Source organism: Carcharhinus amblyrhynchos, chromosome 8, assembly GCF_965287045.1.
Source record: "Carcharhinus amblyrhynchos chromosome 8, sCarAmb.v2.hapA, whole genome shotgun sequence".
Taxonomy (NCBI): Eukaryota; Metazoa; Chordata; class Chondrichthyes; order Carcharhiniformes; family Carcharhinidae; genus Carcharhinus; species Carcharhinus amblyrhynchos.
Genome location: NC_137331.1, coordinates 13,503,361 through 13,515,375, shown reverse-complemented (window position 1 = coordinate 13,515,375; position 12,015 = coordinate 13,503,361). Strand labels below are relative to the sequence as shown.

At 44.3% G+C, this 12,015-nt stretch overlaps 1 protein-coding gene across 2 annotated transcripts in view; it reads right to left on the bottom strand.

Moving 5' to 3' along the window:
* Positions 1–12,015, bottom strand: part of itga9 (integrin, alpha 9) — a 424,393-nt gene that overhangs the window by 315,422 nt on the left and 96,956 nt on the right. For both annotated transcript variants that reach the window (XM_080193712.1, XM_080193713.1), the window contains one exon: positions 3,083–3,128. In XM_080193712.1, the coding sequence (XP_080049838.1) occupies positions 3,083–3,128 (46 nt within the window). The remainder of the gene's footprint in view (positions 1–3,082; positions 3,129–12,015) is intronic.

The following is a 12,015-nucleotide window of genomic DNA, read 5'->3' as shown; positions in this document are numbered from 1 at the left end:
TCCTGTTGTATCCTCTGACAATCCCTGGCACTTCAGTAACTCCACCAGTCTTTGTGTCATCTGCAAATTTACTAATCACACCACCCACATTTTTTTCCAGATCATTCATATACTACAAACAATAGAGATCCTAGCACTGATCCCTGCGGAACACCATTAACTACAGATCTCCATTCTGAAAAATACCTTTCCACTGCAATTCTCAATCTTCTCTGACCAAGCCAGTTCTATATCCATCTAGCCAGCCCACCCCAATTCCCATGCAATTTTCACTTTTATACCAGTCTGCTATGTGGGACCTTGTCAAATCCCTCACCAAAGACCATATAAACTACATCCATAGTCATTCCTCCATTACATTATCTTTCTCACTTCTTAAAAAAACTCAATCAAGTTGGTGAGACATGACTTTCTCTGTACAGAACCATGCTGCCTGTCACTAACTAGTCCATTTTCTTCCAAATGTGCATATAGCCTGTCCCTCAGTACTGTCCCCATAAGCTCCCCCACCACATATGTCAGGCTCACCTTCTTGGATTATCCCTGCTTCCTTTCTTAAACAAGGGGAACAACATTGGCTATTCTCAACTCCTCTGGAACCTCACCTGTGGTCAAAGAGGATGTGAAGATATCTGTTAAGGCCCCAGCTATTTCTCCCCTTGCCTCCTGCATTAACCTGAGATAAATCCCATCCGGCCTCAGGGGCTTATCTACCTTAAGGCAATTTAGGATACCCAACACTTTCTTCTTCAATAAATAGACATTCTCTAGAGCGTTCACACACCCATCCTTGACCTCAACATCCTTTGCTTTGGTCAATACTGATACAAAGTATTCATTAAGGATCTCACCCATTTTCTGTACTCCACACATACAACTTCTCTCCATTGTCGTTAAGTGAGCCTACCCCTTTTCTTGCTACACTCATGCTCCTAATATATGCATATTATGGTGATATCTTGATTCTACTCAGTCTTCTGTAAACTATGTGTGTCTTTATATGCCTTTCTCTGATCAGAACCTTCCACACACCCGACGAAGGAACACCGTTTCCGAAAGCTTGAGAGATTACTATCAAATAAACCGGTTGGACTTTAAACCTGGTATTGTGAGACTTCTTACTATGTCAGGGACACACAGAGGGCAATTCAATCCTCTGTAGTGTTATTGTGCGGAGGGTGTGGAGAGTCTGCAGAAGGATCTAGATAGGCTGGGCAAATGGGCCACGAAATGGCAAATGGAATTTAATGTTGGCAAGTGCGAGGTGGTCCACTTTGGTAGGAAGAATGGTAGGAAGGACTATTACTTACGTGGTGAAAAACTGCAGCAGGCGACGGTGCAGAGGGACCTCGGGGTCCATGTGCATGAGTCGCAAAAACCCAGCCTGCAGGTGCAGCAGGTGGTCAGGAAGGCGAATGGGATGCTGGCCTTCATAGCGAGGGGGATTGAATATAAAAGTAGGGAGGTCTTGCTGCAGCTGTATAGGGCATTGGTGAGGCCGCAGCTGGAGTACTGTGTGCAGTTTTGGGCGCCATACTTACGCAAGGATATTGTGGCCTTGGAGGGAGTGCAGAGGAGGTTTACTAGGCTGATGCCGGAGTTGAGGGGGTTGAGCTATGAGGAGAGGCTGAATAAACTAGGCTTGTACTCGTTAGAGTTTAGAAGAATGAGGGGAGATCTCATTGAGACGTATAAGATGATGAATGGGATGGATAGGATAGAGGTGGAGAGACTCTTCCCGCTCAGAAAGGATAGTAGGACTAGGGGGCACAGCCTCAAGATAAAGGGGGGGCGGTTTAGAACGGAGTTGAGGAGGAACTTCTTCACTCAAAGGGTGGTGAATCTCTGGAATTCTCTGCCCGTTGAAGTGGTGGAGGCTGCCTCGCTCAATATTTTTAAGACGCGGGTTGATGGGTTTTTGATAAGAGAGGGGATTAAGGGTTATGGGGAGAGGGCGGGAATGTGGAACTGAGCCACGACAGATCAGCCATGATCTTATTGAATGGCGGGGCAGGCTCGAAGGGCTAGATGGCCTACTCCTGCTCCTATTTCTTATGTTCTTACGTTCTTACTACAAGTGATGCTGTGTGTAGCAATTTGGCACCCAAATAAAACAAAATGCATCAGTCAGAATTTTACATATAAAGTTCGGGTGCGTGCCTGCCCTGGAGGTACATAAAAGGAGAATATATCAGGCATGTGTTCTAACGTCATTGTGTCCTTGAGCGATACTTCAGTTGACAGGTGTGCACATGTATCAGAAGTGTGCCTGCCAGCAATCAAGATTCCAATTTAAATTTAACAGCAATTGACTGGGATTTTGCATTGCCAGTCTGCTTTTACGGTTGGTGGGTGGGCCAATTGGCCTTTGCATTTTACTTTTAACCTCAATCCAAAGTGAAATTAAATTAAATTAATGGAATAAAATTAACATATGTGCCAGGAGACTGAGGTCTGCGTATGTTGTGCTTTCGTACATACTCGTGGCACAGATTTTCCACTGATAGTTGTTTTTTTTTACAGACCCACAGCTTTCTGAGACAGCTCCTTACAGGTTGTCCTCTGAGGGTGTCCTCTGAGGGAGCACAACGGAACCGCCAGCCTGCAAATTCCCATTTTCCCACTGCCCCCCCCTCCCAAACAGTACTCGGTCTTCCACAGAGCGCCTTTCACAACAGGTGACCGTTTATTGGCTATTCAGTATAATATCACTTTAACAATGTGATCTCAGGTAAGAGCAGGTTCCACATCCGCTCCCTTCTGTCCAGGCACACCCAAATGTAAAAATCAGACCTACTGTAAATCTATGAATATCTGCAAGAAAAAGGAAATGTTTCGCTGTAACCTCTCATGGGGACTATTCTAACAAAGAGTTGATATTTCAAACATTAAACAGTCTTTTCTCTTTAAAGAGGCTGGTAGCCCTCCTGCACCTTCCTAACACCATCCTTTTTCTGAGGCTTTTTAACATTTTGTTTTCTTGTTCGAAACTAATCCAATCTAACAGGGTTTGCACAAACATGTCTATGAAATATCAATTTGAGGAGAAATCAGACTGCATCAAGAAACAGACCATTCTTACCTCAGTAGGACCACACCGTCTGACATGAAGGCACCAATGGTTACATCTGGAGGAAGAAAAGACATGCCGATTAATTTATCAACCCAGTACTGCTTCTCCTCAGGAGGAGATTTTCTTTTTCTGTTTTGCCGGTAGGTTAATATTTTTCATCAAACTACAATGGTTTGAGAATATTGTATTTCTTCTCTTGAAGGACACCTTAATCAGACCCCGGGAGGGATCTTCAGGCCACACCAAGCTACCAGGATCATCCGGACCTGATGAAGGTGGCTATCCCACTGCAGCCACCGTGGCAGGTTCTGCCACAGCAGGGCTGTGCTCATTTGGTGAGCTGGTGCAAACACAATGGGCCTCCTTCTGTGCCGTAACAATACCGTGATACTGTGAACTCCCAGCCTCTATCTGGACTTGTACAGTTTAGGGCACCAGGATTCAATAAAGAATTCACCCGAATAAAGCAGGCATAAAAGGTTAAATTATAAAAATCGATTGCATGAACTTGGCTTGTACTTGGGAATAATGAAGGGATATAATTGAGGTCTTTAAAGTGTCAAAAGGATTTGACAGTCTTGATATTTTATCTGCTGGAAGAATCCAGATTAAGCAGCATTATCTTAAAGTTAGGAGTGCAATCATTAAGTAATGTTTCCACACAAAGTTTAATAGACATCTGGAATTATCTTCTTCAAACCTCTGGAGAGGCTGAGACATTTGTAATTTTCAAGACAGAGAGATTGATACATTTTTGATAGCTAAGAATATCAGGGATCGGGAACAAGGATGAACTCAGGGTCCAAATCAGCCATGACCTAGTTGAGTGGCACAAAAGGTTACAGATGCTGAAAGACCCAGTTTCAAAAGACAATGTTATGTAGGTCGTGCCTTACTAACCTTATTGAGTTCTTTGAGAAGGTGACCAAAGAGGTGGATGGGGGTAAGGCAGTAGACGTGGTATATATGGATTTTAGTAAGGCGTTTGATAAGGTTCACCATGGTATGCTTCTGCAGAAAATGCAGATGTATGGGATTGGTGGTAATTTAGGTACTTGGATCAGGAATTGGCTAGCAGATAGGAGACAGAGGGTGGTGGTTGATGGTAATTATTCATCATGGAGTTCAGTTACGAGTGGTGTGCCTCAGGGATCTGTTTTGGGGCCACTGCTGTTTGTAATCTTTATTAATGATCTGGATGAGGGTATAGTTGGGTGGATTAGTAAGTTTGCTGATGACACCAAAGTCGGAGGTGTGGTAGATTGTGAGGAAGGGTGTCGAAGTTTGCAGGGTGACTTGGACAGGTTGCAGAGCTGGGCCGCGAGGTGGCGGATGGAGTTTAATGCGGAGAAGTGTGAGGTAATCCATTTCGGTAGGAATAACAGATGTGTTGAGTATAGGGCTAACGGGAGGACTTTGAATAGAGTGGAGGAGCAGAGGGATCTAGGTGTATGTGTACATAGATCCCTGAAAGTTGGGAATCAAGTAGATAAGGTTGTTAAGAAGGCGTACGGTGTCTTGGCGTTTATTGGTAGGGGGATTGAATTTAGGAGTCGCAGCGTCATGTTGCAACTGTACACAACTCTGGTGCGGCCGCACTTGGAGTACTGTGTGCAGTTCTGGTCCCCACATTACAGGAAGGATGTGGAGGCTTTGGAGAGGGTGCAGAGGAGGTTTACCAGGATGTTGCCTGGTATGCAGGGGAGGTCCTATGAGGAGAGACTGAGGGATTTGGGGTTGTTTTCACTGGAAAGAAGGCGGCTAAGAGGGGATCTTATAGAAACATATAAGATGATTAGAGGTTTAGATAGGGTGGATGGTGATAGCCTGTTTCCTCAGATGGAGAAAGCTAGCACGAGGGGGCATGGCTTTAAATTAAGGGGGGGTAGTTATAGGACGGATGTCAGGGGCAGGTTCTTTACCCAGAGGGTGGTGAGGGACTGGAATGCCCTGCCTGCTGCAGTTGTAAATGCGCCTAGTTTGGGGGCGTTTAAGAGATTGGTGGATAGGTTTATGGACGAAAAGGGATTGGTTTAGATTAGTGGGTCAATGTTTTTTTTTAAAAAATAAGACTGGTCGGCGCAACATTGTGGGCCGAAGGGCCTGTTCTGCGCTGTAGTGTTCTATGTTCTATGTACTAAGACATAACATTGTGGAAAGATAAAATGTAGACTCTACAGAGAAAGGACCTGGTTTGATCCAGGCATAAGGGATGGTGAGAACTATGGCAGCGTTACCCATGTGTGGGATAGATAAAAATCAAGGGCCCAAGTCAGCGCACATTGTTTTACTATTCATACTGCTGGCTTGTTAAAAGTAATGATTATTAGCTTTCTGATCAGATTGAAGGAGAAATGGATAATTCGTAAAAAGACAGGAACTCAAATACGGAAGACATGCTGCTAATATCAGAAACATGGCTGCAGTGCTAAAAGTATTTCAGACAAACTTAGTAAGTTCGTCTGTAAATGTCTTGCCAAAACATCACTGAACATGCAGTGTACAATGTAGTACACACTCCCAGACAGAACTCCATAACTCAATATGTATCAGGGCAATCAACACTGAATGTCCAATTTCATCATAGTTCCTCTGTACATTAACAAATGACTCAAATATTAAGCATGTTCTCAGTCTTTAGCTTAATCAAGGGAGTCCAATGATTTAGGGGCTTAAGGTTTGTCTCACCTACTTCCTGGCCCACCATGCCACTCTGCCCACCAACTCATAACTTTTCATCCATTACATTTGATGCAAATCAAAGACTGGAAAAGGAGGACATAGCATCTTTCACAGCCATCAAATGTCCCAATGCACAACACAGCCAATGAAGTGATAATTAGTCCACAAGGGACCAAAGGGGAGAAATAATTAACTACACAGCTTGAATAGCACCACGCCATACCAAGGATGGGGCACGGCAAAGGGGCAGGCTTTCCTGGACTACCACAGCCGGTATAGGAATTGAACCCAAGCACTGGTGCTACTTTGCACTACGTTCTATCCATCTAGCCAGAGGAGCTACCAACCTCAATACAATGAACCACAACCATAATGATCCCACAAACAAGAATAATGAGTAGTTAATCTGTTTTTGGTATACTGATTAGAAGACCAGACATTGGGCAAGGACCAAAACAAATCACATCGTGCAGCAAGATTGTGTCCTTTATAAGTTATAAATTCTGCGATTCTGCTATTATTTCTGTTATCATTTTGTCTTCAACAGTGAGGGTGTGGTTTTTTTGTTTCAGCAGTTTGTTACAACAAGTTAATTAGGAACTTGAAGTGTTACTATCCCCGTAAAGACGAATAAATTATAGAAGTTGAACTTGCAGTTACTGTTCGAAAGGATTACATAGCAAGATTTCAAGTTTTAAGGTCTTTACTAAAAAAAACAAAAAACAACATTTTCTACACACTATTCAGTAGGCAACTTCTACTCCACTTAATTTATAATACAACTAAAACTCCTTCAGTACTTTATTCTGGCCCTTAAGTGGACACTTTCAGGGTGATTCTCCCCCAAAATTCTAAGTGTCGAATTTGCATAAAAACTGGAGTAAATCCAGCTGGTTGAGTTTCAAAATGAATCTCTCACACTCTGTACACTGCAGAGTACCTCAGCTTGAATCAGTCTAAAATTCGTGGGCAAGACCTATTCCCACTGGAAACAACACCCCCCCCAACCCCGTCAACCACCACACCATCCTGAGAGCCAGCCCCAAACGCTGACCTCCCTCCCTCTGTCACTCAACCCGAAAGCCTCGAAAGCTTGTGAGTAATATCAAATAAATCGGTTGGACTAAAACCTGGTGTTGTCAGACTTTTTACTGTGTTTACGCCAGTCCAACACCGGCATACCCACATCATGACTCAACCCGAAGTGCAGAGTGGCAGCGGGACCTCCCCACCTTTCACCAATCACCCCCAGAGGTCCTGAGCCCCCCCATCAGCCTCACCTGCCCCCCCGCCTCCAATCAGGCCCCACCCCATTCAGCCCCATCCCCTTACCCTGCCCTACACCCGGTGGGCAGTCAAGATGCCCCCTGGGCATTGGCACTTTACCATTTGGGAGTGCCAGGAACCCAAGGCTGGCAAGGTCAAGGTGGCAATGCCGGGGGAGCACCCCCCCCCCCCCCCCCCACCACCGGCATCTGGCCCTCTGGGGGGGGTTCGATTACCCTTCCTTCACTCCAGTGGGGTCATTCTGCCAGATCCCTGCAAGTAGGGGCCTATGCTAAACTTTGCTGGAGTGAACCACTCATGGGGGAGGTGCGGGGGGTGGGGGGGTGTGGTATTCAGTCCCGAACCCCCTAATGCTATTCAAATACATTCAAATCTCCATTTTAATAATTTATTCAGCTTTGTGCTGATTTCTGGCACGGAGCTGAAGACGTCTGGAATACAGCCAGAGACACGTGGAGGCCATGGTTCCCAGCAGGGAACTCGCAGAACACCCTTCACTAGAGTCTCCTGGCCTACTGCACCACAAAACTATTCTAAGCTCTGCATGACCTGCTTTCCAGACAGGTAATTCTGATCTCTAAACTAAACTTCGCACTGTGGGTTACCCTAGAGATTCCCCTCTCTAGCCAAAGGTAGGTAACGCATCCAGACTCATTTAAATTCTCACCACCTTGGTGTCTTCAATCCAAGTATAAGCTTCCACCTGCTTTCTCAGTGAGGGACAACAGAGACTGGTTACCTCTACCTCTCTGCTGCTGCTCTCTCTCAGATTCTTGCCATGTCTGAGAAGTTCATGGAGATCTAGGAAAAATTTGTAAACCCATCCTATAATGGTTTCCCTATGGACTCTTAACCTCTCAAAGCTCATCTCCATGGCAACATGAATCACATGGGTCTTGCGTACAGGTAGAAATGAAAATTAGCAATTCTCTAGGCCCACGACTCCATTCTACCTTGAAATTAAATACAAAGTTTAAAATACAATAATTTATAAAACCCGGCATTCCGAACAACAACCCCCCCAATATCTCCACCTCTGAGAGACCTGGACACTGATGGTCTACAGACGCTCCTGCTGTTGTCTACAGATGCCAACATCATGCACCTTCTGCCCAGAAAATCAAACTGGATTTCACTGTCCCCTTAGCAACCCTTAACTGTGCCATTTTACCTTAAACAGACAATCCCAAAACAAACTTATAAACTTTGTATGCGTAACAGCATAAAACTGCCCTTTAACAAACTGAATAATAAATAGCAGTTGGGTCATTTTAAAAGGGAAAAACAGGCTTTAAGTACTGCAATTTTTAAAAAGCAAAGTTAAAAAGCAAAGAAATAAAATGAAGTGAGAAATATAATCCTCGCTGTCACTATCAATTTCTCAATATATGGAATGTCCCTCCTCCAGTGCCAATTGTGTCAAGTTGTCAAGCGTTCGCTATAGTTTGAATCATAGAAACCCTACAGTGCAAAAAGAGGCCATTCGGCCCACCGAGTCTGCACTGACCACAATCCCACCCAGGCTTTACACCCATATCCCTACATATTTCCCGCTAATCCCTCTAAACTATGCATCTCAAGACAAAAAGGGGCAATTTTAGCAATGACCAATCAACCTAACCCGCACACCTTTGGACTGCTTCTGAAGATGCTTCACATAATCACTCATTTCCATTTCCAATTTTCCCCAAACTCTCCTCCCCTAGACATCCCTCTCAGTTATAGTGCAGATATTAATATTCCCAATCTTCATTATTGAACCCCATCCCCAATTCCAAACGGACCAGAGTTCGCAACTTCGAAAGCCGACATCTTCAGAGACAGCAGGAAAAGGATAAAGACTATTTGATAATGATTTAGCAGTAATTCTGTTTGTAATGGCTCACTCACATGAAATGAATTAGCACTCTCATAAAAGTATCCAACTAATGTCATAGAGCTGTACATTCTTGTTTAACATCAATGGCCATGTGTTTGACTGCCCTGGTCACGGTTTCACAATGCTACTTTTAATCATCTGATATGAATTTCTTTCTTTCAACAAAGTAATAAACTAACTTCAGAGTTGTCCTTTGCTAAAGTCTCACATTTTATGGCTTTCTTTTTGATCTATATGGGACATTAAAACAATAACGTGCACATATATATAGGGCTGAATTCTCCAGGGCCATGATGTGGAGATGCCTGGGTTTGCAAAACCTCACTTACTGTACTGTCTGGAGACAATACACATCTCTTTAACCTGTGATCAGTGCTCCTTCCACGCACATTGTTGGCCACTTTAAGACTTGAATAGCAGGTTAGGTGTAAAGATTCTCATTCTAATCAGTAATCTGTAAACCGTCTGTGCTGTTGTATGCTCTGTCTGAGGCCAGAACTCTTCATCCACCTGACAAAGGGGTAAACCTCGAAAGCTTGTGAGTTTACTACCAGATAAATCGGTTGGACTTAAACCTGGTGTTGTCAGACTTCTTACTGTGTTCTCCAGTCATGTCTGGGAATCCCAATGGCCCAAATAGCCTGTCGGGCAAACCTTTAAGATGTTCCTATTCTGCCCCGCCAGCCCTAATTATAAATGTGATTAGTGGGCTTGAAGCCCAATTCAAAGCTCTCCCGCCATTCACTTGTCTCCCCAGCGGAAACTGGGTTGAGCAGGTGCTGATCAAGACCAGCATGGTCCTGGTGCATTGGATCACATGGGCATCAAGGAGGTAAGACCAGTATCTATGTGCCGCTCTGCCATGCCAGGCTACAAAGGACTTGCTTGCAGACACAGCTGCAGGCAACTTCAAAAGCAACTAGATAAATGCAGAATACTGCAGATGCTGGAATCTGAAGCAAAAACAGAAAAATGCTGGAAAATCTCAGCAGGTCCAACTGTGGAGTGAAAGTAGAGCCAACATTTTGAGTCTAGATGACCCTTTGTCAGAGTTTTTTTCCAAAAGCAGCTAAGTACTTTCAGTTCCTCTCAGGGTGCCAAGGACAATGCACCATTTGTACTGCCTGAGAGACAAGCCTGAGGAGCAGGCCCGAGGAGGGGATGGGTCTGGTCATCTTCATGCCTGCCTGGTGTGTGAGGGTTGGGGGGAAGCAGGGTTTGACCCATTATTTTAGCGGTGGCACCCCAATCCTAGTCGGAATGGGGGGGTGGTGTGGGGCAAGGTCATGGAAAGGACACAAGGACAAGAAGCTTAAAACTCAAGTGTTAGTGAGCTTCAAACACAAGGATGATGGAATGAATGTGATCCAGGTTTTAATACAACTGAGGCTGTAGAAGTTTAATAAGATTCAAATGTGTTAATCAAATATGGCAGCAGTACTAAGGAGTGAGAAGAAAATGCAGAACAGTTAAAGATCATTCCGCCTTTGCACAGATTTTCATGTTTAAAGATGAAACTATGGTCCTGGCAGTTTAAGGTTAAGTGCGCAATTGAAGCAAATTCAACCAAAGTAATTTCAGAGATGGCTTATCTTAAAGATGATCCTGCTGATGGACCAAATCCTATTTGCTTCAAAGTTCATGAGAGAATGAAAGATGTTGTACATGAGCTGGTGGACCTGTTCCAATGGATGAAGAAAGGCCTCTGTCACTACGATTTAAGATGATGAAGAAATCAGACCCTGCGACTAATAAACCTGACAGTTTGATATTAGTTATGGATGTTATTTATGATCACTTTAAGAGGTTGGTGGGTTTTTCTGAGGATTTCCAGCGTGGTTCAAGAAATCCACTGCGTATTGAAACTCACCGAAAAGCCGTATAAAAAAGTACTATGAAGAACATTAGAACCAAAGACATGATGCAGAGAAAGATGCCATTCAGTCCACCGTATAGGCACCAGCCAAAATATAAATAAACTAGCTGTTCATTTTAATCCCACTTTCCAGCATCTTGTCTGTAGCTGCAGATCCAGGTATCTTTCAAATGAGTGGAATATTTCAGCCTCAACCACCAGCTAAGGCAGTGACCCTACCCCCCACCTTCTGGGTGGAAAAGTTTTTCCTCATGTCCTCTTGGATCCTCTCTCAATCACCTTAAATCTATATTACCTGGTGACTGACCCTTGGCTAGGGGAAGCAAGTCTTTCCTACCTACCCTATTTAGGTTCCTCATCAATTTTGTACTTCTCAGTTAGGTCACCTGTTAGTTTCCCCTGTTTCAAGAGAAACAAATCTGCCCAATCTCTCCTCATAACTGCAATTTTCAAGCCCTGGCAACATTCTTATAAATATCCTCTGCACTCTCTCCTGAGCAATTATGTCCTTCCTGTAATGTGCTGACCAAAATTATACACAAAATACAATCTTAATCCACTCTTAAATCGGCCTCGCAGGTGGAGCATGTGGTCAAGAAGGCGTATGGTGTATTAGCCTTCATCAATCGAGGGATTGAATTTAGGAGTCGGGAGATAATACTGCAACTTTATAAGACCCCTGTCAGACCCCACTTGGAGTACAGTGTGCAGTTCTGGTCGCCTCACTACAAGAAGGATGTGGAAGCTATTGAAAGGGTGCAGAGGAGATTTACAAGGATGTTGCCTGGATTGGGTGGCATAACTTATGAGGATAGGTTGAGGGAGCTTGGTCTTTTCTCCTTAGAGAGATGAAGGATGAGAGGTGACCTGATAGAGGTTTATAAGATGTTGAGAGGTATAGATAGGGTGGATTCTCGGAGGCTATTTCCCAGGGCTGAAATGGTCACTACGAGAGGACACAGGTTTAAGGTGCTGGGGAGTAGGTACAGAGGAGATGTCAGGGGTAAGATTTTCACTCAGAGGGTGGTGGGTGAGTGGAATCAGCTGCCGTCGGTGGTGGTGGAGGCGAACTCGTTGGGGTCTTTTAAGAGACTTCTGGATGAATACATGAGATTTAATGGGATTGAGGGTTTAGATAGGCCTGGTAGCTAGGGATACGATCGGCGCAATTTGTGGGCCGAAGGGCCTGTTTGTGCTGTAGTGTTCTATGTTCTAATC